The sequence below is a fragment of the Elephas maximus genome, chromosome 10 (assembly GCF_024166365.1).
Source record: "Elephas maximus indicus isolate mEleMax1 chromosome 10, mEleMax1 primary haplotype, whole genome shotgun sequence".
NCBI lineage: Eukaryota > Metazoa > Chordata > Mammalia > Proboscidea > Elephantidae > Elephas > Elephas maximus.
Genome location: NC_064828.1, coordinates 79,325,924 through 79,352,742, shown reverse-complemented (window position 1 = coordinate 79,352,742; position 26,819 = coordinate 79,325,924). Strand labels below are relative to the sequence as shown.

At 33.6% G+C, this 26,819-nt stretch overlaps 1 protein-coding gene across 5 annotated transcripts in view; it reads right to left on the bottom strand.

The window, feature by feature from the left end:
- Window positions 1-26,819, bottom strand: part of GPHN (gephyrin) — a 569,154-nt gene that overhangs the window by 177,508 nt on the left and 364,827 nt on the right. Inside the window, exon 9 of one of the 5 annotated variants that reach the window (XM_049899425.1) lies at window positions 13,306-13,377. The exons of the other annotated variants lie outside the window; for them this stretch is intronic. Within the exon in view, the coding sequence (XP_049755382.1) occupies window positions 13,306-13,377 (72 nt within the window). The remainder of the gene's footprint in view (window positions 1-13,305; window positions 13,378-26,819) is intronic. 5 annotated transcript variants of the gene reach the window in all.

Here is a 26,819-nt window from a genome sequence, read left to right as displayed (position 1 = left end):
TTTCTTTGAAATGGGCACAAATATGGATCTCTTCTAGTTGGTTGGCCAGGTAGCTGTCTTCCAAATTTCTTGACATAGGACTTAGGTATTGATAAATCACATGGCATATAGGTTTCCAGTCTGAATAAATGGGAAGTATCGTATATTGAAATAGTGGATACAGGAACAAATTTGGGGCTGAGTTATGCTTGAGGTGCTTGTAACTCTGGAGAGAAATGTGGGTGGAAGAAAGGAGTTCATGCCAAGATAGTTAACAAAAGTACTATATAAGCAGAATAATAATGATGACAATGATGAGCATAACAATAATAAAAATAATGGTTGATTATGAGATCACCCAAAAGTATATAGAACTTCACCATCCAACAGAACTTTCTGTGATGATGAAAGTGTTCTATATTTCACTAATATCGTAGCCACTAGATACATGTGGCTAGTGAGTACCTGAAATGTGAATAATGCAACCAATAAACTAAACTTTAAATTTTATTTAGTTTGAATTTTAATGAATTTAAGTTTAAAAGCCACATGTGGATACTAGCTTTTGTGTTGGACTGTGAAGACATATAGGCAGAAAAGAAACAAAGGACATCTGTGAGTGAATCAAGGTTATCACTAATATGTAAGGGGCAGTAGAAAAATAACCAGATAGGTAGGAGAAAAGCAATATAGGGTACTACCATCTCTAAGTACAAATGAAATTCCCTTGAAGGATGATCAGGGTGAGTGGGAGTTGGTAAACGAAGCTTTCTGGAGGATGGACTTGAGTTATGAAACGGAGGAGGAGATTACAGGCAGATAGAATAGCACATATAATGGCCAAGAAAAGAGAAGCAACATAATATGACAACAATAAGGTTCACCTTAACTAGAGTAGTATGCACAAGATTGGGTGACGGATCATCTTGGTTTGCCAGGGACTGAAGGGGTTCTTGGGATACAGGGCTTAAAAGTTTTAAAACCAGGATAGTCTGGAGGTGAAGGACTTTCAATACTAAAACCAGGAAAATCCTGGGCAAACTAAGAGGAACTGGTCACTAGAAATTAACATTAGATATGTTATTATTACTGGAAACCCAGGTGGCACAGTGGTTAAGTGCTACAGCTGCTAACCAGAAGGTCGGCTGTTCGAATCAACCAAGCACTCCTTGGAAACTCTATGGGACAGTTCTGCTCTGTCCTATAGGGGCGCTATGAGTTGGTATCGACTCGATGGCAGTGGGTTTGGTTTTTTGGTTTTTATTATTGGTATGAAGAACTTTCAAAGAAAGGCAGTGAGGCATTTTGTCTTCATACAACAGGTCAGAGCTAGTTTACTGTAGGCTTTTAAGTTAGAGAACTGAAGTGAATTAAAGCAGTGCTCAGGAAGATTAGTCTGGTACAAGAAAGAAGAACAACTACACAAAGGGAACCCAATTATTTAGCTACTATTTTTATAGTAATCCAGGTCTGAGGGGATTAGGGCTAAAGCAATGATGTTAGAAAAGAGAAAGAAACATATTTACTCCGTATTTACTAAGTACTAGACATTATACTAGATTTGAAATAAATTATATATCAATTCTCTTAAAACCTACATGTAGAAACTTCATAAACTTTAGAAACGTCGATCTACTTATTTGTTCATTCACTCATTCATCATTTCCCAAATAGTTTTTGTGTGCCTTCTCTATGACATGCCAAACTCATCATCTGCCTTCCCAGTGCCAGGATCTGAAAGTAGGTCTGGCTACCAAGCTCATTGTATACGTTAGAAGTAAGAATTAAAAGGAGATAATTCAAGGGAAGAAATAACAAAAATGATAAAATTTAATGACACATTGGATGTCAAAGATGGAAGATAAGGAAGTGTAAAAGATGACTACAAGATTTCTATGTTGGGAAACTTTAAAAACATGACCTTTCATAGATACCAGACACATAGATAGTACAGCTGGTGTATGTGCATGTGCACGTGTGTGCGTGCGTGCGTGCGTGTGTGAGAGAGAAGTCTGGACACACTGAGTTTAAGACCACAAAAGACATTCAAACAAGGAGCTGGAAATGCGGGTAAGAATGCAGGTGAGATATGTCATTTTAGTGCATACCATAATATGCCATCACTTATTTGCGCTGTAACTATTCTTATCTTCAATTAACCTACTTTGTTTGTAAATTCTCTATTGCATAGGAAAAACTATAACATCATGACAATAAGCTAATCTATATGAAGCTGGATTTCCATCTAGGTATTTTATTTATTTCATTCCTATTTGCATGAAGAAAGATCCATATATATATACATATTTTTTCTCCTTATCTAAAATATATAGTTTATATTTTAGTTTTAAGACACCTAGCTCAAAAAATTTAAAACTTCTTACCTATGCATTAATATTTTCTCATTTTAAACTTTAAATTTCTCATTTCTTATTTTCATTGATGATCTCTTTTGTATTTCAAATGATCATGGTATATAAGGCAGTGTATGAGGATAACAGAAATTCACCAGTATCAATCGTAATAGTGTATTTTAAAAAACGCTTTAAAAACTCTTTTTATTATGGAAAATTTAAAATATAGGCCCAAGTAGAAGGAAGTACCCATTACCTTGTTTCAATAATTATCAGCCAATTCTTTTTCAAGAATGTTCTGATGTGATGAATTTATCAAATATCCTAAAGAGAGTCATGTTTTTTTTTCACAGTATCTTATAGAAAATTTATGGCTCATCACTTATTTTGATGTTAGAGAGAGGTATGTATTTAGTTTTTCTCATCCTGGACAAAACAACTTGTATATGCCAACTTCTTTCTAAAAATTCAAAAGTGAGGTAGGAGTCAAGAAGCTTTGATAGCAGCACTTGTGTTTTCAGAAAATACTATTTCTAACAGATTTCTTCACGAGATTTCCAGTTTCTTGGCCACCGCATACATGTACCATGCAAAAAAAAAAATGCACAGAAAAGTGAAAGAGTGGAACATCATAATCAACTGTATCGAAAGAAATAAATAAGTTTTAAAAGATTTTCTAAGTAAAATTTTGTAAAGTGGAAACTTCCAGGTGATTACCTCACGGAGTACAATCTTTACGGCTATTTTGTGGTTCCGTGGTGTTTAAAACATGGACCTATCTTTTCTTTTGAGACATGAAATGCTACATTGTTTAAAGTCTAGATTATTTTCTTCCTCCTGTTCCTTTTTGCCTCCTGTGAAAATGTAGATCTACTATCTGCAGTTCAATAGAAACTTCTATGTATAAAAGTTCTAAAATGTCAGTAAATCAAGGTTTATTTAATTGTTGGTCCAACAGTGTTCTCAGAGTTTAAAGGGCAGCTGCTTTGTATGCTACAACTTAAAAACTCCACATTCTCTTGAGGTAGCTTAAAGGTTCTTAAATGAAGTACAATTAAGTTTCAAACTGTCCCCTCAACAGGAAAAAAGCCAGTTAGTTTTAGGATTTCAGATGATCTAAATTCATCTTGTTGCCTGGAAAGCTAAGATATCTTTAGATAAGTCTTTAAAAGGTTCAGTCTGGACCAGTAAAAGCCTGAAGATTGGATGCTTATGAAAAAATTTTTTATTTAGATACTGGGTTACAAATCTTAAGAGATTTATGTCTAGTGTATATTCTAGCTTTTAAATAAGTCAGGAAGAATATAAGAGCATTATCTCTACCAGGAGATAGTACTAATTCTGGTTTGGGTTTGAACTAAGGAATTCTGAAGCAATCTTTTCTAGGGATTTTTTAAAAACAAACATTGCTGCCACAAAGTTGAAGATAGGTTAGAAATTTGGAAGGTGAGCTCCTCCGTTTTATTACTTGGTTTGAAGGAATGACAATAGTGTACAACCCAAGTCACTGATTTTATTACTTTCAAGATATTTTATGTATTTCAAATGTGAAGCCATTCCCAAAAGTCAAGAAATAACCAGCAGATTATAATTATATTTAAATAAGGCACACCTATTATTAACATTATAAGAAAGTCATTGTGTCTTTGGCATATAGTAGGTAACCAACTGGTATTTTCTAAATGACTACATGAGGGAAAAATAACCACAACAAATTACACAAAAGGATGCCTTTCTAATATTTCCTTGAATTAAAGTTTTGCATCTCACAGATACATCTAAAAACCAAATCAAACCTGTTGCCCATGAGTCAATTCTGACTCAACAGCAACCCTACAGGACAGAATAGAACTGCCCCAAAGGGTTTCTGAGGCTGTAATCTTTATGGAAGCAGATTGTCACATCTTTGTCCCACCAAGCAGCAGCTGGTGGGTTCGAGCCGCGACCAACCATTCATCTACATCCTCGCATAAGATACATACTGTGAAAATACAAGACTATTGCATGCCAAGCCACAAAGTTGATGACTTTTAGTAACTCCTGAAAGCAGAAAGTATAGTATTTAAGACAGAACAATTTTCTGCCACTCACTTGCCAGCTTTATGACTTGGGCAAGATATCTAACCTCTTTGAACCACAGTTTTGTCTATAATATGAGGATGACAAAAATATCTTTTCTAAACAAGGTTGTTGTGAAGATTAGCTGAGATAAGATAAATGAAATGTCAAATACAGAACTTGTCACAGAGTAAGATAACTATTTTTTTTTACAAATGCTCAACTACATGGAGTAACACTCGTTGAGTACAATCAGCCAGGTGAGGTTACAAATTGTATAGTTTTTGAACAACTCATGGATAGATTCATTTTTAAGCAAGGGTTGTTTTTTCATATTATGAATGCTACAGAAGCTAGTGACATGCATTTGGTAAAGCCAATGTTATACATTAGCATTGGCAGAATTTATTTCTTCAAGAGTGGAGGTAACTGAAAATGATGTAACTGAACGGAAGAAGAGATTGAGCTGTGGAAAGTTTGGCTGCTTCCATAGTGATGCTGTGACATAAATAATGCCCTAATAGTCACAAGAAGCTTCCACACGAAAAATGGAAACATGAGGACATTCTGTAAAAATTTAACTATTAAGGCTTACAGTCTGAAATTTTGTGAAACAGACATTTACCAATTTGAGATTAAGTAAAAAAAAAATCATGGAAGGTTATTTATGTCCTGAGGACTATCATGAATATTAGATTCCTTAAGGATTTCTTCATCTCATTTGTCATTATAGCATCATAAATTAAACATATACATCACCTGTGGAGTCCACAGAGATGTGGTATCGAGTGGAATAGGGAAACCCTACCACAAATGACAAAAAGAGAAACAAACTTTATGACAAATTTAGAAAGCCCACATGTCACAATGAAAAAACAAACCCCGAAGAAGCCAGAGTTCATTTAGGAGCTGAGTGCCATGGAGCAAATGCCACAGCAAAAACAATCCCCTCCCAAAATGGCATTCCAACCTGAGAGCCCTCCTGTATACATGCTGTCACAGAGAAAGTAATACCCTGATGGATGCTGTAGGCTGTGATTGGAGATGATGCCAATGGTAGACTTCTTATACACTCTCATGGAAAATGGAGAATTGCCTGGATGAAGTGGCAGAAAGAAATGGGTTATATATTTTTTAAACTGGAATCATCATCCTGGGGCATAAAGAAAAGACTACGGAAAATGTGCTGATGAGATGATATCAACCTTCTCTTTCAAGACTTTGCTGATACTATAATTCATTTACTTTTCATTACGTTGCTTCTCTCTATAAATATATGCTTCAGGAAGAAATTAATTCTCCACAAAATCAGTTTTAAGAGGAAAAGAGCTGGGACAGCTACAACTTAAAAAAGGAAAAAAAATTAAAGGTGGTTTTAATTCTATTGACTCAATACATTCAACTTTTGAGGCTATAGGTTTAGTCATGCTATACCTTTCCAAACATTTTCTTAACTTTTTTAGCCAAAAGATAATATTCCACCTGTGATTCTGCATACGCTACCTGGTGTTTTAGACAGTGCCATCTTGTTTTTTTCACGACATTCTGAGATAATATTTTTGCTCTGATTTGAGCTGACAATATTGGCCTGCATATGGTAGCTATCATTGCCTGTACAAAGTAAATATATGTAGAAATATCTTTTAAGGTAAAATAACAGGATCATGAAATCCATAGACTATTCAAATCCTTTTATTTACTAATCATCTTTTAAGGTGCATATAGTCTTTTCTCTCAGATACTAAACAGTGTTCTTGCTTTGGAAAGTACATTTAAAATATATTCAAAGTCTGTTAATAATATTTCAATGAACCTCCTTTACAGAGACAAGAAAACCCATTTATGTTGTGGTTTAACACATTAACAATATAAAATTAAACTCCTAAAAAGGCAAAGAACATAGATTGAATTTAATATAAAATTTTTTGTTAAAAGAACATGAATCTCATGAGTGATGAGCTCTTCTAAATCATAAGAACCTTTTGAAAAGATAAGTATCAAGGAAATTATTTTACGGAGTAACCTAATCAGTTATTTTTAAAAGGGGTGTGAATCTTCTGTTCTTATAAAAAATAGGGGAATTATATTAAATTTTCATTTATTAATCATTTTGGATGCTTTCATGTGTCTGTGGTTAATAGGACAGGATTGGAAGTAATTTAATGCAAATATTTAGCTATCAGACAGATACATACAGGTCGGCAAACTGGAATCTTTGTCTTTAATATAAGTTTAATAATGAATTACCTTGTTTAAAGGAATCATTATGGAATTCAGGGGTGGTAACAATCAATTTGGCTATTTGGGCTTTCTGGAGCCTTGATCATTAGAATGTGATGAAGTGACTGACGAAAAAGTTACCCACGAAAAAATGCAGTATAAAAACATAGAACTTTCCCCCTAAAAGAGGTGACTTTTCCCCTTTGGCACCCTCATCCCTTTCAGCCAAGAGCAAAGTGCAAGGCAAAATAAGGCAAAAGGAAAAGAAAATAAGAAAAATGGTGAGGGCGAGCATGTTGTTGACCACGTATGAAAACACGTGCAAAGTATACCTCAGATACACTATAGGTAGATGAGCACGAGGGAAGCCGAGTCTGGTTTTGCAGTGGGGAAAAGAAAACATTGTTAAAGAGGAAATGATAGCATAGTAAGGGTCTCAGAAGTTTAAATGGCTCCATCACCAACACATCTGCCAGATAATAAAACCGCCTTACAAGCAGACACTTGAGTTGGAACACATTCCAAGGCTCAAGCTACTTGAAGAACCTGGTGACAAAAAAACAAACAAAAAAAACCTGACTTAAAAAAAAAAGAATCCACAGGGGAGATGATTCTTCCTCTGACCAGGATCTCGTATGATCTCTTGCTGAGAAGATTCTCATTTGTGGGAAAAAGCAGCAAGCTGGATACTTTTTCCTATGGTGCCACACTGATCTTCATTGCTTTAACACTAGTAAACTACATGTGAGGTTACTTTTAGGACAGCTTTACTGTACATCTTCATATTATTCTCTAAAGAGGGTGCCAAAGCCAGCTCGGGATTCTGATCTCCTACTACTACCATACCAAACGCAGTATCACTGAACCTCCATATTTCAATAGCAACACCATGAAAAGTTCTTCTGTACAAGATATAAAAAATTAATCAGAAAACTCTTCTTACCAGACCTATCTTCCATCAGGCAGGTCTGATTTTTTAAACAGCTATTTTATACTTAAACCATGCTTAATCTTCAGGATTCTGAATTCATAATTTTTTGACCTGTTCTTAATTTCTAGGTTGTCACAATCCCATGTTAGATTTTTTGGCCCGTTTTTTCATTAGGTTATACCATTATCACATTAGGCAATGTGATAACATTGCCATGTTAGCTGAAATCTCAAAGTATGCATTCTCTAGTTACGAATTCTACATCAAGTTCCAAAATACAAAGTTAGAGCAGGCTAGTAAAGGTATAGGAGATGAGAAAGTAGAGGTGTTAGAAATACCCATATCATCTGATTTGCTCTTTAACTGCCCTTTTAGCACGTAGCAGAGCATGATGTAATAGGTACTCGATAAGTGCTTATTGAATGAACTTATAAAACTCTTCTCCTGTCCTTTAAAAACTGAAATATGTGAAATAATATTCATCAGATTTTAAGCTCACAATGTAAAAGTAATTCAAATGAAGATTTGTGATAAAAAGTATTATTGTCACTTAATAGGTCGCTTTCAAGCAGTTTCTAAAACATGGTCAATTCTTTATATATTAGGAAATTAAAATTTTTTTCCAACTATATACACATCTAATTTTCTTTAGCAAGATGCTATTCTAAGAAAACCTTTCTCTGCATGTTTGTTCTGTTTGTATAACTAAACCCATAAAACTGAAAAGCATTCTTTCAAAACAGTTTGAGAGCCTTGTCATTTTTCCCTCAATTCTTCATTTTCTATCAATAAGGAATTTTACTTGTCAAGAAAATATTTTATTAGTATCTTATTTTTGTATAAAAGTCATTTCCGTGATGGGCAATTCTGTAGTAAGCATTAAAAACCTCACAAATGTGTCACTTCCACTCCAAATGATGTTTTAGGCTAATATAGGTAATTTTCTAAGTCTTTCATGAGGTTTTTTTTTGGTTCTAAGCACAGGAGAAGATAGATTTTTGTTACTTTTCAGTAGAACTGAAGCCTCAGAATTGTATTAATTAACTTCTCATATTAAGGGAATTTTAATAAAGTGAAAGTGAACAGAATTAGCCTATTTTCTGAAGAGATAATCCTAAAATTAATTTATTGTCATCATCATTACTGTAGTTTGGTCCTTATTGGCCAATACATATCTGACCAATACGATTTACTTATATTAATAATTACATATATATAATTATATATATATAATTATATTACTTATATTAATAACATGCATTTCTTTTCTATGAAATAGTAACCCAGTGCCATTGAGTCAATTTTGACTCATAGCGACCCTACAGGACAGAGTAGCACTGCCCCATAGAGTTTCCAAGGAGCGCCTGGCGGATTCGAACTCCTGACCCTTTGGTTAGCAGCCGTAGCACTTAACCACTACGACACCAGGGTTTCCAATGAAATAGCACTGTGACTAAATATCAAAATGTCAAACAAGGAAGGCTTAGTAGGCTAAAAAAAAAAATATTCTACATACAAGAACTAAAGGCATTGACACTTGCCTAAAGAAAGTAGAGTCATATTCAAACTGAGGCAAGCTAGTAGGGTAGAGTTATTTCTATCAGAATGAATACTGATGTTTATTCATCTATGGGCTAACGCTCTAGATGGTCTTCCTCACTCAATCAAATTGGTTGATTCAATGCAGATACCTTTTAGGCTTTTCAGTATTATATATTAAGGTACAGTATATTAATAATGCCAGGGTGTCTTTCCCTATAGAAGGTATAATAATTTTAGATTAGGACAAATAAGAAATTTAGTAGAAATCAAAAGTTGGTTATGATCTTCAGTGGAAATATATTTATTCAGATGTAATAAAAACTGTAATGCATAAAGCAAAAATACACGTTTTTAAAAAGTTTAAGAAAGCAGGCATGGAATTTAGCTTTACACTATAATTCCCTGTAAAGCACCCCCAAAAGAGAAGAGGAATTCATAATCTATAGTCAATCTGTATAAACAGCTCCATATTTGAAAGGTTCAATGGTAATTCCATGGTGGGTTTACTTTGTGTGTATCAGGGGAGAGGGATGAAGAGCAAGTAGAGACAAGAATGCAAATAAATAAATAAAAATAAAGGTAGAAGATCTCAGGAGAGCAACAATTTTAAACACATGCTTCCATGCAGATTGATCTGAAACTGTCCCCACAAAATCTATCAGCTTTCCTTTTCTCAAGCTCTAAAATTAAGATAATGTCACAGTCCCTATTATAAACGTTTCCATGTCAATGTCATCTTGACACACTGATCAGCTACAGCAGAGCACAGGAAACTTCTGTAAAAAGGTAATATTTTAAGCTTTGTGGGTCATACGGTCTCTGCTACGACTATTCAACTCTGATGTTGTAGAGCACAATCAGCCATAAATTATACATAAATGAATGAGTGTGGCTGTGTTTCAATAAAACTTTATTTTTGGATGCTAAAATCTAAATTTCATATAATTTTCACACTTCATGAAATGTTCTTTTGGTTTTTTTTCCCCGATCACTTAAAAATGCAAACACCATTCTTACTTACGGGCTTACAAAAAAATAAAAAAGAAAAAAAACAGGATTTGGTCCATGGACAATAGTTCGCTGACCGCTGAGTTAATCGCATTAACTTAATGCCTGAAAAGTCCAAAAAATCCTAAAGACAGTAATTCCTATTTAAGAAAAATATATGAAGAATTAGTTCAGAACCAAGGCTAGAATGAAAACACTGGTCTAAAAAAAAAACCTATAAAATCCTAACTATCTAATTCATTATTTATATTAGCCTTTTTATTTCATACTAACCCTATTCGGGCATTCAGGAAATTCATTCTTAAACATTTAAAATCAGTCTTCAAAAAGCTTATTACCTTCTGACTTGATTCAGACACTTTCTATAACACTTATTAAGAATACTGTCTTAAACTTATAACTCCTGCCTTGAGTGACTTTTTCTACTGCAAATAAAACCATACATTTATTTCTGTTAGAAAAGCAAGTACTTATAATTATCATATTTCTTCTACTTTACCACCTTTCTTCTTGGTTTCCCTTTTATTCCAATAACCTCTCTTCAAAAGCCATTTTCCCTTTTATTGCCTGTCAAAGCTTTTAAAAAATTAACATACTTGTTATATTCATTAACATATTTGATTAGTCACAATCTATCTGTATATATTTGTAGCTGGATAGAAATTATCATATTACACAGACTATAATAAGAATACAAAATATATACATCTTCATATTATTCTCTACAATGGGCAGCAAATGAAAACATAAAATTGTGGCTGAGAGGTATTTTCACTCCTTGCCTCTTTTTTCTTTCTTTCTATCTGCCTTTATTTAATGAGCATTTATCTACATTTAGTCAGAAAAATTTCACATTCAGGCTGTTCCTGGCCCCATTGTTTCCACTTTGTATAAGGGACATAAAAAGATGACGTATTTTTAAGTTAGAATTCAGAAATCTAATAAGTCCCGATTTTTGCTATAGAACAATCAATGTAATATAAAGAAGTATACTTTCATATGAAAAATAAAGTTTAATATTAGTCCCAAAATTACATCTTAACAGACTATTCTACTTCTATCATTAATCACCTTAATAAATAAGGATAGATGGGTCTTCTCTAAAAATATAGTATGCCTTATAGCTCATACTACTTGAAACATCAATGATTTAATTAAATCTTTTCTCAAAACTCTGATCTCTCGCCTTTCCAACTATTAAATAAAATATTTTAGTGGCAACATAGTTTTATTTTTTTTTATATACTTCACGCTTTTGTGTGTGGACACCTACAATAAATTTTTACAAAATGGAATAGTCACCTGTATGCCAGTTTACCTCATTTTTGAAACAAAATGTGTTTGTATAGTTGCTGGTACTGAGAGTAACATTATTTTGCTTCTAAGCAAAAATTTCTTAAATATAAGGCATATTCTAAGGCATATTGAGGTAATGTGAGTTACAGGAGAAGGAGAAAAACTGAATGTTCAGCTAAGCATTTGATTTGCATCTTTTCTTAATTGAGCTCTTTAGAGAAGATGCTATTTGCTGTTTGATAGTTCTTTTTCCATACTTTGCTAGTAAACAGGATCCTTAGAATGATATACTCATATTTAATCTTTCTAGAAAGAAGGTAATCACAAAAAAGTTAGCCCCAATGAAATGACACAAAAGATGAAGACATTAAGATAAATCATCATATAGCAGTATAGGTGGTTAAAAAAAAAAAAAGGAATTGCGGAGTGGCATGAACTGAACCAATTTTCAAAGCACAGAACTTTTAATTTGATCCTAATCTTCTAACCCTAACTCTTCACCATGCAGACTTTAGCAAGTCTCAACTTTCTAGTTGGATTGACTGAAGGAAAAGTATCTTCATATATTCACATACCACATATATTAATGTTACTGCATTCTTTTTAGGCTTCTAGAATAATGTTCAGGTATGTTAATCATAGAATTCATACTAATTTTTCCTTTAATAGTAGAATGGCTTCTAGGGACTATGATTTCTCAAATTCTATAAGACTACCCGTAGAAGAGAAGGACAGGCTCAAAAGAGAGAGATGAGATACTTATATTAATTCCCTTCTTTGTTTAGCTAAGAGAACTGAATGATTAAATAGAAAAAAAACTTTGAAATTAATATAAACATATACATGACAATGTATGCTATATAATTAAAAACAAGCTGAGGAAACAGAATTACATTACTAATTTTTATTACATTTTTTATAACTATTGCTATAGACCATTATAGCAATATGAATTAAACGTATGGCAATAATCTTCAGAGAGGTAATCAGGACCTAGAATTCATCAGGACTTCCAGAAGAAGTCAGGGTTAAACCTTGCCATAAATTATTTATTGCAAGAATTTAGGTTTTTGTCTGCCACATTTATACCAGATAACATTTTAGAGATTTTCCTTTCATTTTTCATACAAAAACATATTCAGCAGAAGGACCAAACATTCCAAAAGTCTGAACTATCACAAAAATATTACTATTGGTCATATGATGCATGTACAGTACCAGGTGGCTCTATGTGTTCTCCTTCAAAGTGTTGTCTTCGGTATACTACCTACATTTCAAGTATTTGTAAGATGTTACACGAAAATGTTCCTATGAAGATGTTAATTGCCTAATTTCCTTATTTTTAAACAACCAAAAAATGGTACCTTATAATTAATTATTCCATAAGTATCTGAGTTAAGAGAGGTTTATTAACTGAGAAAAAAAGTGCCTACTTGTCAGATTACCTAAAATGACACTCTAATATTGATCATTTTCCTTGACAACTGAAACTGAATCATCAAGGCTCCACGCCTCGTATCTAACCTGTAATTTAAAATCCTGCTGACACATCCAACAAGGGGCAGAAGACAGGGGCGATGGAAAAGCTCCAAATGAAGTCTCATGAAAAGATTCTCGGAAAATTATACAATTGTATAAGAAACACTGACTTTGAAAAGGAAGTTTTTATTTTGCACTGGGGCCAAAATGCTCTCAAACCAACTGCAATGTTAATGTAGCTTAAGGATCCTCAACCCTGCAAAATTTAATCTTTAGTTCATAAATGTGAGCATGAAGCTGTAGCTAGAAAAGAGAGAAAGAGATTGGGGAAAAGAGACAGAAAAGGAAAAAGATGGAGATGAGAGGACAAACCAATCAGATTTGGAATTACCAGTCAGCAGAAGTTTAGGAAAAAAAAATCACCGAGTGAAATCGTACATTTACTCTGAGAGAGTATCCTTTCACATTGCCTTCTAGGTGATCTCTGAGCTCCTCCAGCTTTCGATGGAGCTACATGTAAACATCAGAAAATGAATTGAAAAAGCAACTTGTTCTCTTTTCAGTTTTCCTCTTTTTCCTTTTAAAAATAAGATCATAGCATTATACATTTCTCACTGCCTTTGGCAAACATTTCAAAACATTAAAGATATTTGTATAACACAAGAATACATGCTCAATAAACCCAAATTGGAAGCCAATATTTTATTTTGTTTAATTACAAATCTTTTTTCTCCAAAGTATTGGAGAAAATAACGATCCCTATAATCCTCTAGAGATTTACTTTAAAATTTTTCTATTTGGCAGAAAATGGAATAAAGGTATTTGAAGATTATAAAATTTGTGTTTTCTTTCACAAACACTTTTTGAGTTAAGGCTGTATCTATGTTAAAATAAACTGATTAAACCCTAACATGTATCTTTTGTTCTTAAACATATGTGTGTGTGTTCGTGTGTGTATATACATAATCACACTGTATATACACTTAAAAACAATAAACATACAATTATAATTTGAAGCTCTACATATGCAAAAGTGGAAATTAGACAGAATTGCACAAACACACTTGTCGGCACACATAATCTAGTTTGCAGCAGGTGATGCTGCAGTTATGAATGCCATTTTTCTTTTTATTTCACTATCAATAATTTTAAGAAAGATATCTTGCACTGAACCTTCTCACCTGAATGAGTCATAATCTATGGTCCAAACAATAATGAATTTATATTCCCTGAAAGACAGTGGTAAAATATGAAACCTCACAGGTAGACAGTGAGGAATGCTAATATAGCATCATAAACTCATTTTTTCTGACTGAATCATCTTAAACTGCCTTGTTTTTAAAATAGGCATATAATCAATATTTTCTATCCCCTTTGATTATTCTTAGTGAAATAACATTTTAATAAAATAGCTACCCACTATAAAGCAGTGTTAGAGAACAGAGAGGATGGCTTGTCTGGAATAAAGGACACAAGCATACAAACACACCTTCATCCATGTGCACTCGTGTGTGCACACACAAATAAATAAAAAGAACAACAACAAAAAGTAAAACTAAGAAGGCAGAAAAGGCAAGGAGAGGAAAGAGTGCAGAAATTCGTGTTTTATAAATTGCTAAATGGAAATACAGTGGAAGTGTGTAAAATTCTGAAACGACTTAATATTAGGCCTCAAGGTAGTTAGGGAATTTTTGGACATCACAGTGCAGTGAATTATCTGGCATTCTGATTAATTTAATAGTTACAACTGCTGTAAGGACAAATGGACTTAAGATATAAGTGAGCAGTTAATTTTTTTGGAGGGTGTCTTCTGCATATATTTAAAGTTCAGCAAATTTTCTAACTTGCATTTATCATGGTAACATTAAGAGTGATCAATGGTTATGTCTGCATTTCTTAAGGGTAATAACTTGTTTACCTTACACTGTGATTAAATGTTAGAGTATTGAGTGCCCAAAACATATTAACCAAATGGATATTTAGCAGTTAGAAAACAGGGTCATCAAATCAGAAATCTTTAAGTTGTAGATAGCAGGTTAAATACACAAATGAGTGTTATATCAATTTTTTTAACTTTAAAAAAATAAAACAAAGGGGACTCAGGGTATTTAAACGCTATTAGCTCCATGTGGGCCCATTATGCTAAAAATTACTAGCATCATATGAAATTCCTTTTCTCTCTAATTCTTAAGATGACATATATTAAATATGTGTTATTAACTTATAACTATTACTTCTCTAGAATGGGCTACAAATGGTAATGACACTAAAATAACATTTAATTACTTTTTACAAAAAAAAGTAAAAAAGGGAGGGATTCTGAAAATAAATATTAGTTCTCTGTGTAAGAGGAACTTAACACACAGTCAGTGACATCAATCAGAGGAACGGTTTACTCTAGAACCCCAAATTATAGGCACCTTGAATGAGGCAGTTGCCCTTTTCTCTTGTTTGTGGTGCCATTCAAAGCTAGTTATTTGGCAGCTTGCCTTCAGCTGGTTGCTCTATGTGTAGCTGAAACAAAAAAAATATATATGACCCAACAGCCAATAAAAATATTGAAATTAAAAAAAAAAATGGGATGGTGAAAAATGGAAAAAGCCCCCTCCCTCCCACCACCCTCCAAAAAAGAAGTGTAGGCTATAGACAAAATCTTGCCAAAAAAAAAATGTTAGAAACATATTTACTTTGAGGGATCCAACTCTACTAGCAACTCCTTTGCTTTCATCCGGCCGTCTAATTTGCTACAATGAGGGAAGATGGATAAAAAAAGACAGAATAAAGAAAAAGTGAACTTAAAAAATTGTCTACACATTAGTAAGTAATACATGCGAAAACATCAATTGACTCTTTGAGGTACCTATTAGGAGGCCTAGAGTTAACAGAGACTGCATGACACGCTCTGCCAATAGTCTGGTCATTAGAATTCAGCTTTTCTTATGGCACTATTCCTGAGATAAGGAAATGGGCACTTACGTTTGGTTATCTTGGGGACTTCTGATGAAGCAGTATCTGGAGGAGCATTACATTTACATTTGGCTTACAGAAAACAAAGAATTATAAATATACCTAGGCAGAGAACTTTGTTTCTTTCAGGGTCTTAGTGTCTATTCCATTTAATATCAGAAAATATCAATGGTATGACTAGAAACGTGAATGCTCTCTAAGTGGAAAGATCAATCCTAACAAACATCACTCTTGACTGGTGATGGAGTGAAGTTCCTCTGCTTGCTGACCCAGGCACTGAGGCTGTTCAGCTGTCACTGAGATTCCCAATTAAACAGTTGTGCTGCCCAACCAGAAAATTTTAATGCCAGACCAATGCTAGATACATTCACTCCCTCAATGCTTTCTGTCATGTCTGCTGAACTGTCCTCTAGCGTAAAACAGGGGAAATGAAAGGTAAGCTACCATTTTTAAAACTTATTTCACATCACAATATAAGTGAGGAAAGGAAGCTTCTCAATACAAAGTGTTTTATTAGATGACATATAAACTGGAAATTCTTTTGCTTTTAGTAGCATTTTAGTAAGAATGAACATTTTGCTTAAAGAGAGACAAAAAATAAACAAAAATCTAAAAAGATGGGAAAGCAAGCTTTAGAATAAGTGGTTTTACACTATGAATTTCTGCACTGACAGGGTGACGATTTTAATTCAGACCAGCAGAGATCAAGGTTAGCTAAAATACCCTGCTTGGATTAGGAGACAGCAGAATTAGTGTCAGTGTGGTGCCAAGTTCCCAGTGTTAAAAGTCCTCAGAAAAAAATAAGAAATGTGACGTGCTACAAAATTATATTTCGTAGACGATTGTTTTACTCCTTGTTGAACATCTGAGAGCATATGGAGATTGCTTAGGAATAATACTGAGAAAACAGCGTTTCTATTGCGAAAAACTTATGCGGGTACAGAAGAATTGGATCAATTTTTTGCTTTACTTGAAATAGTTTTTACTAAATTTTCAGCATTATCCTAAGTTATGCACAAAAAGATAATCCCCAATTCTCACTCTTATTAGTTAAATAAGATTCTCAAATTTAGAAATAATGGATACTGAATAAAATGTCCACATTCCTTAAGAGGGAGTCTCTGGATGGAGTTCATAGTCATTCTCCTGGAGCCCTGGTGGCGTAGTAATTAAGAGCTTGACTGCTACAAGGTCAGCAGTTCACATCCACCAGCCACTCCTTGGAAACACTATGGGGCAGTTCTACACTGTCCTATAGGGCCACTATGAGTCAGAACTGACTCAACACCACAACAGTCATTCTCTTGTGCTATTTTCATTGATAGAGAACATCTTTAAATCAAAACTGTTTCTTGTATTATGCAGAGCTTCACTGTATTTTGCTTAAAAAGATAGACTTGGTAGTTTCCTATGAAAAATATACTTTAATGCCTCTAACTGCTTTCTGAAGACTTTTTAGAAACTGAGAAGACTTTCAGGACTGTTAAATACTAACAAGTGAGCACCATTTTCTACTTGTCTTTATTTCTGGAAGTTTTTTTCAGGTAAGAATTTTACATATGTTAATATACCAATGTTTCAGACAAAGATTATATGAAATCCAGAAACATGAGGTATCTTCCTCAAGGTTAAACAAGAAGTTAGTGACAAATCTAAGAACAACACCCATAGTTACTGATTTTAAGTTAAAATTGTATTCTAGTAACATGCCTGACTAAAAATATGTTAAAAAGTGATGCTTATAAAAGGATGTATATGTACATGTAAAGTCTATCTATCATTTGAAGAAATTTTACCTATTACTATAGTTATATATGGAAGAAATTTTTCCTGAATCGTTTCAGTTCCAAGTGTAATTATAAGTAATTTAAAGAATGAATTATAAGAAAAAGATACATACCAGTGAACTCTAAATATGAAAAGTAATCTATAATATCAATTTAAATAGAGATACTTTGGGAGCAGACAGTTCATCTGTTAATGCTTGAATATTTTCTGTGCACAAATCTGCCTTTGGAATTTTGAAACTATTGTGTAAGAGGAAGGCTTTAGAAGCCAATGTGGTTTTCAATGCTAGTAATGATTGTAATACAAGCTTCATGTGATTTTTGTGACTCCTGGAACAGGTAATGATAATAATAAAAATAATAATAATAATACCTAATACTAAATAACTTCAGAGGAAATTTGAAAAAGATGTGTCTCAGAAATTAAAATTTGAGAAAACAGAGAAAAGCGGAATCAATAGATTTTAAAACATAATGCTCTCATTTATTCTAGTCAATCTTAATCATCAATTATGACGGAATACAAACAAAAACCAAACCCACTGCCGTCGAGTCGATTCCGACTCATAGCAACCCTATAGGACAGAGTAGAACTGCCCCATAGAGTTACCGAGGAGCACCTGGCAGATTTGAACTGCCAACCTCTTGGTTAGCAGCCGTAGCACTTAACCACTACACCACTAGGGTTACCTATGATGGATTATTATTTTTTCTGTAATAAGAACTTAAAAGAAATTGCAAAATATTAGCATCTGGATAAGGTGAATTAATTTACTCCTCATGATAATTATAAGAGCCTCATGTCATTAGCTACCTTTATAGATTCTGTTCTTTGAGGCTCTTTATCAATAATTGAGAGAGGTTAAAATGTTAATGTTTATATTACATACAGAATCACTGCAATACAAATGAAGTTTGAGAATTGGGTACAAAAAATTGTGGGGGTTATGAGTTATTTGAGATTATTTATTTGCATATGGTGGAAATCAAAATGTTATTAGCCAAATGAAAAAGTCATTATTAATCATTTTTCTATCCTGAAGAAATCCTTTGACACATATTTCACTGAGATTTTAAAAGATACTAACCAGAGGATCAAAAACCATTTCAATCTTCTATTTAGCTGCTTAGTTAGAATATATTTAGCAAAATATCCATGAAAAAGAGCCTTAAAATACAGTATTGTATTACATCTTTTGCAACATTCTGGGAATCTCTCTTCAGGGATGAATTACTAGGAATCTAACCTCAGGGGTTAATCAGAGAAATGACACTGCCATTTGTATTCACCTTTTTAAATAAGAGTTTGGGTTTCTGAAATATCATGCAACAATTGAAATGGTCTGAATGTTAATTCAGCATGTGTTGTCGGTTCTTTTTGATTCAGCCCAATATTACAAAACTGAGCTCCCTGTAAAATCATCTCCACTGTTACAAGGTAGAAAACCACTCAAGCCCCACTCTCACCACCATCCTAATAATAAATAATTGAGAATTTTATATTCTTATTAAAGCACATACATATATTTTGGAATAGAAAGACAACTTTATATTTACTTTGAAAACAAGAGACTTCAATGAAATTGTGGGCTTCTTGCAGTCACATTTGGGTAGGTTTCCATATCACTGAAGGGTATGTATTCACACTTTTCTTCAGTTACAAGATTTATGGTGAAAGATTTTGAACAAGGGCTGCATATGTTATGTGTTTCTTTGTTTTACTGATGAGGGAACTTCAGCGATTTTCTAAGGACATATCAAAAAAAAAAAAACATAGCTGGTGTTAAATTTGGGAAACCCTGGTGGCATAGTGTTCAAGTGCTATGGCTGCTAACCAAAAGGTCAACAGTTCAAATCTACCAGGTACTCCTTGGAAACTCTATGGAGCAGTTCTACTCTGTCCTATAGGGTCGCGGTGAGTTGAAATCGACTCGATGGCAATGGGTTTGGTTTTGGTGTTAAATTTTCTGACTCTCATGTCCTTTCATTAAATTCAGGCTCAAAGGAGCCCTGGCAGTGCAGTGGTTAAGAGCCTGGCTGCTAACTAAGATCAGCAGTTCAAATCCAGCTGCTCGGCAAGACAAAGACAGGCAGTCTGCTTCCGTAAAGATTTACAGCCTGGGAAACCCTATGGAGCAATTCTAGTCTGTCCTATAGGGCCGCTATTAAGTTGGAATTAATTCGATGGCAGTGGGTTTGGCTTTTTGGTACCTATGGAATGACTAATGTGGATTTTCCCTCAACTTCCAAGAAATATTTAATATTGATTTCCTGTTGTTAGTTGCTTTTAGGTTGATTCTGACTCATGGTGACTCCATGTGTGCTAGCAGAACTGCTCCATAGTTTTCAAAGTGGTGACCTTTTGGAAGCAGATCACTAGGCCTGTCTTCTGAGGTGCCTCTGGGGGGGTTCAAAGCACCAATCTTTCAGCTAGTAGTCACGTGCTTAACCATTTGTGCCACCCAGAGACTACCGGTTGACTTAGGTTAAGATTATACATTGATTTAAATTAGTATTTTACAGATTAAATAAATATTTCTGTTTGTCCCAGGGACTGAACTGCTTTTTTTTTTTTTTTTAAGAGTCATCTAATTTACTTTCAGAACTACCTAAGAGACAAATATTTTAAACCCTATTTTACTAATTGCACCATGCCTCTGCTGTTGCTGCTTCTTTTTATATATGGGTATTAATGACAGGATATAAAATCTTTTTCTTAGAAACTGTTAATCTTCCAACCAATATCACTTAGTGTATTTTAGTACAGCTATTTTTTTATAGATTGTTTCTGTCAGCTATGACACGAGGAGATTTTAAAAAAAGTTTTGCTTGAGAGGCCAAAATTTAAATTCCTGTAAGTAATGTTTTTTGAGATCTGGTTTATATTTCACTTCACTATATTTCAGACTTTTTAATAAAACTTGTACCTCAATAGAACAGTTTTAACTTGTGATTTTATTAAGGAAAAGTGAAAAAGAGGGAAGAAATGAAAGATAAGTATTAATTATATACCTGTCAAAGAAAAATAAATACTCTAATGTGTTTTTGTAGAAAAGGCAGTACCATTATAATACTAAACCAATAAAAGGACAGAAAAAATTAAGGAAAGAATTACAAGGAATAGTGAAGAAATGAGAAGTCAAATGATAGAATCTTGGTAGCAAGTTACAGATCTTCCCACCCCCTTGAAATTTTTTTATTCTAAAATATTTATTTTCAAGGGTCCAATTTCTTATAGTGTATTTACATTTGTACTTATTTGTTTATAATTTATTATAACTTTCTGATTTTGATCCTTGAGTTTCTATAATAGCTTTGATCCCAAGATAATACAATCTACAAAAAATTAGACTTTTAGACAAGTTATTTCATGCTCACTAGCCAGAGAATAATTCAATTCATGTTTTATTTTTCTAAAGTTTTTACCTGTCTAAAAAGAAATTATGAAGTCCATCAAAGGTATGGTATAAAAGGGTTACTAGGTACTTTAGATAATTTTAAAAATAATACATTATATATTCTTAAGAATTATTTATGCATAAGTCAGGAAAAAAGTTTATCTTCAAAGTTCCATTGAAATGTAATATAATTTTCTACCCAGCAATATTAGCCAGAACAGAATACCTTAGCCTGGATATAAAAATGGTCTGGTGTAAATACAGCTATAAAAACAACTCTAGTTGGCTTTATGCAAATTTGATGCTACAAATCTGAAAAGCAGAGAAATGATATCCCTATTATTATCAGGTCCTATCTAAAAAATAGAACAAGCAAAATATATTTTTCTGGTTTTAAAAATAATGTACATTGTAAGATAACTAGCAATTTTACACCAATGCGGTTTTGCTTCCTACTTCTCTAAGCACATATTTTACTTTGAGTAATTTTCCACATCATTAAATATTCCTAAAGATATGATTTTTAAAGTTATATAACAACTCATATATGTATGTACCACACATTACTTAATCACAGACATTAAGATTGTTTCTAATTTTTCACTCATATGAATAATACTGTGATAAATAATATTGTACATAACTCTTAGAAGGTCTCTGATAATTTCCTTTGAATAAACTTTTGAAAACAAGATGACTACTTAGAATGTAAGATGTAAATTTAAGAAAAAATTTAAGGTCCTAGATACACATATATATATAAACCAAACCCGCTGCCATTGAGTCAATTCTGACTCATAGCGGCCCTATAGGACAGAGTAGAACTGCCCCATTGGGTTTTCAAGGAGCAGCTGGTGGATTCAAACTGTCAACTTTTTGGTTAGCAGCCAAGCTTTTAACCAGTGTGCCACCAGGCCCCCCTCTCTCTATATAAATATAATGAGTTGTATTCTTGAAAGATTATACAAATTTATATTCCTAGTATAAATAGGAAAGCTCATATCATTGCTAATTATAACACTGATGATGATCATTTAAAATAGTTATCAATTTGATTGCAAAATTGGTATTAAATTTTTAATACATGTCTAATGAGAGGGCACATTTCCCCCACATACTTCTTGCTCATGTATTTCTTTTATGCCCTTTACCCATTCTATTTTTTTCCCCTATAGATTTATAAGAACTCCTTGAGGCTATCAATCCTTTACCTGATAGATTTGTTGCAAATATGTATATATTTTCCACATCAGTTCCACTATAAACTCTTTGAAAGTAGGGTTAGTAAGTCTGTTCAGTGCTGTATCTCCAATGCCTACCACAATATTTGACATATAATGTGCACTTAAAAATATTTACTGAATACATTTCTGAGTTAATCTATATTTTCTCTTTAATGAAAGTAGAATGAGTAGAAAGAAGAGATAATTGTGAAATTTTAGAAGACAATCTATTTTAGAAAATGTATCATTTTAAAATACAAAGACCTACAGAATAGTTTAAGATATACTCTCTATTAAAGTCATGTATAGGACACAGCCAGCTAATTATATAGATTCAAATCATTCCTATGTCTAATCAATTTTGCTGCTGAAATAATGATGGCATAGGTTATTTTTGCTGGGCTGCTTTTGCTCAAAATATGTCCCAAACCCTTGAAAAACAAGATAATAGGAATCAAATTCTTAAACTGAAAGCTAGTATTTTAAATTTCTTGTTTTTCTACAGTTCTCACTTGCTTATCCTTATAATATGAACAAAACTCTACTCGATACCAACAGAAATCAATATTCCATTTAATAGAGATAAACTTGACCTAAATGACAAAGGTCTTACATGAAGTTAGAGTACTTCCAGTTGATCAAGTCTAGCTTTATGAGTGGAATGCAAAAGCCAAAATAAATAAATGTCAATTATTCTAAAGTCATTGAATCAGAGAGAAGGGCTAAACAGAATAATAAAATTTACTGCGTTGGTATAGAAACTTATGTTAAAGAAATACAATTATAAGCCTGCAAGGATCTTTTGAGGCTAATTTAATACCTTGATGATACGAGTATGGAGACTGAGGTCTACCAGTCCTCACAAAGTTATAAAGAGGCAGACTGGTATCCAATATTTAGTGCCTCATAGTATACTACTTTTATATAGTCAACACTGTTAACTTTTCAAACAACTTTGAGTCTAAAATTTTTAATTGTTTACCAGTAAATCAGTCAAATGCAAATGCTAAAAACTGCTTCTTCCAGATAATTATCAAATTGAATTAATGAAAATGTCAAAACGGTATATCCATGGCATTTGTAGAAATTATAGGGAATCATGGGCTGAAAGTTCTGCATATACTTTAAGATGGGTAAAATTAACACAAGTTGCTTACTTAAGACTCTAAAACATTTAACTTCCAGAAGATTATCTATAGCATTGCTATTAAAACTGCAAAATAGAAAACAATTAAAACACCTGAAATAGGGAAATGGTTAAAAGGCTATGTTATACCTATAAATTAGAATATTGAACAATAATAAGTTATAGAATATATTTTTAAAAAACCATGTAAAGATGCTCATGATATAGAAAGATGTTCATATTACTAAGTAAATGAGAATATAATGATAATATAATGATAATAGCTAACATTTAGTGTGGGCACTTAGAGTCTAAACATTTTCATAAGTGATTTATGTGCCTTATTTGGTGCAAATGGTTAAGCTTGGCTGGTAACTAAAAGATTAGAGGTTCAAGTCCACTCAAAGGTAATTCAGAAGAAAGGTGTGGCAATCTACTTCTGAAAAGCCAGGCACTGAAAATCCTATAAAGCAGAGTTCTACTCTGACAGGTATAGGTTTGCCCTGCGTCAGAATTAACTCTATGGCATCTGGCTATTTAATTCCTTAAAATGGCCTATGAGACAAACGATATTATTTTCATTTTACAGATGAAATAATTAAGGTTATAGAGGTGAGGTAAATTTCCGAAAGCCACATATCTAATAAGCGATCAAGCTGAGATTCAGCTCCAGGCTGTCTGACTCTAGTACCTGAGTTCTTAATCACTATCTTCCCATTATGATCCATTTATATAAAATATTTAAATGTACAGAAGAAGAAAAAACCAGAATGATACATAGCAAGATGTTAATAGTGGTTATTTATGAAGGGTAGCTTTACCAGAGCTTTTTCATCCTTCTTGTGAATATGAGTTTTCTAAATTTTCCAAAATGAGCATACATATTACCTTTTTTAATAAAAAGGCACCATGCCACTTAAAGACTATTTCAGTGATCAGATTATTAATTCTATAGCTAATAATTTCTCACTCTCACTAATAAAATTTCATTCACAAGTTGAGATTTTAGAGTGGCAATTATACAATTCACAGTTAAGTAATACTTCAATAATGAACATAATTCTTTGAACATGAAATAATCTGAAAGGGATGTAGGGAATTCTATTTTCAGTTATATGCAAAGTCAGAGGGGATATTTAACTGCTGAATAAAGGAACTGAAATGAATGTAAAGTCCTGTGCACCTGGCAGAACAATACAGAACCACCATTAAAATAATTTATAAACTCAAAATTAACAGTAAAATACCTTATTATCTAATTTAGGTTTTATCAAAATATGAAATATTCTACCACATTGGGTACAGCCTTTCTCGTTAGAAAAAGAAGAGAACAATCTTTTAATTGAAGTCTCAAAATCTGTTCTGCTATCAAACCAGAAAAAGTAGCAAAACAAGTATTTTGTTACAAAGGAGGAGAAGCCAGACAATAATGACCAAACCAAAACCAAACCCATTGCCATGGAGTCAATTCTGATTCATAGCAACCCTACAGGAAAGGATAGAACTGCCCCACAGGGTTTCCAAGGCTGTAAACTTTATTGAAGCACACTGTCACATCTTTCTCCCACGGAGTGGCTGGTGGGTTCCAACCACTCACCCTTTCGTTGGCAGCCAAGCGCTTTAACCACTGTGCCACCAGGGCTCCTTCCAGACAATAATGAAGTAAGGCAGGAATCAGTTACTCCATTGCCTATTATTATTGTTGTGTTGGATGCCACTGAGTAGACCCGATTCACAGTGACCCCATGTGACAGAGTGGAACTGCCCCACAGGGTTTTCTAGGCTGTAATCTTTATGGGAGCAGATCACCAGGTCTTTCTCCGCGGAGCTTCTGGGTGGATTCAAACTGCCAATCTTTTGGTTAATAGCCAAGCGCTTAACCTTGTGCCATCAGTACCCCTAACCCAAAACCAAACCCTTTGCCATGGAGTCTATTCCGACTCATAGTGACCCTATAAGGCAGAGTAGAACTGCCCGATAGGGTTTCCAAGGAGCACCTGGTAGATTCCAATTGCCAACCTTTTGGTTAGTAGCCCAACGTTTAACCATTACGCCACCCTTAATGCAAATAAGTGAAATGGCCTGGAGGGTCTAAAGAATGCCAGTTGAGTACTGTTGTATGTCAGTGTTGGTCTAGCAATATAGATCTGTTTTTTTAAATTTTTTTACAAGGAAAAGGGAAAATTTGCATTTTTATTTGAAATCTCTCAGTTTTTAAATGTTTGAAACTAATTAAAAAACTTTTAAAACACCAAATGACCTGTTCCCAACTATATATCCAAAACCAATTATCTTCTTATAATTAGGTTATTACCTAGGAGAGGGCTCTGTGTGTACCTATTAATAGGCAGGACACCCTGGGAAAACATTAGTTATTATCCAAATGCAGAAGTAGCATCACACTGGAAGTAAACAGAGTAAACTGGGAATTACAATTTCTGATCTTGGATCTTCAAAGGACTTCATATAGTCTTCTTGCATTCTGAACCAGGGTGGAGAAGCTCCTTTTTCTGTCCCAGAATTAACCTGGATCAGCCATTTATAGTGCTTAAGCCTGCTGCCTGTGGTCATATGCATAAAGGTGTCAGATATTTGGACCAAGAATGGCACTGTCTCTATGGAAAAATAAGATTCAACCTACATAATTTTGATGCAGAATATTTTTGGGAAACATAAGCCAGTTTGCTCATTTGATTACACTGGTAATTTTTAAAGTGTTGTCAGAGGACTCAGGAGGGTCTCTGAGGCCCTTTCAGGGATCCATAATGTCAAAATGATTTTCATAACAGCTGTTGTTGTTAGCTGCCACCAAGTTGGCTCCTGACTCATGGCAAACCCATATACAGTGAATAAAACGCTGCCTGGTCCTGTTGCCATCCCCGTTTTTTTTTGGTCCTGTTGCCATCCCCGTGTTAGGTTGCAGATTGGGCTGATGTGATCCATAGGCTATTGGCTAATTTTCGGAAGCAGATCACCAAGCCACTCTTCCTAGTCCATCTTAGCATGGAAGCGCTACTGAAATCTGTTCAACATTATAGCAGCAGGTTGACAGACGGGTGGTTCCAGGCAAGAATTGTACCCCTGAACCACCAGTGCCCCCTTTTCATAATATTACTAAGATACTATTTGCCCTTTTAGCTGTGTCGAGATTTACACTGATGGTACGTACAAAAGCAACGGTGGGTGAAACTGCTGGTACCTTAGCACAAATCAAGGCAGCGTCTCCAAAGAGTATTATTAGTAGTCATAAAAATAATATAAAAGCCAGTTTCATAAAACATTGTCTTCAATGAAACAGTAAAAATGATTAAGTTTAATTAATTTAGTTAAAACTTTACCTTTAAGTGTAACAAAATGAGAAGTATGAATAAAATACTCCTGCATATCAAAGGACAATGGTTGTCTCAAGGAAAAGCACTTATGCAATTGTCTGAACTGCAAGCTAAACAAG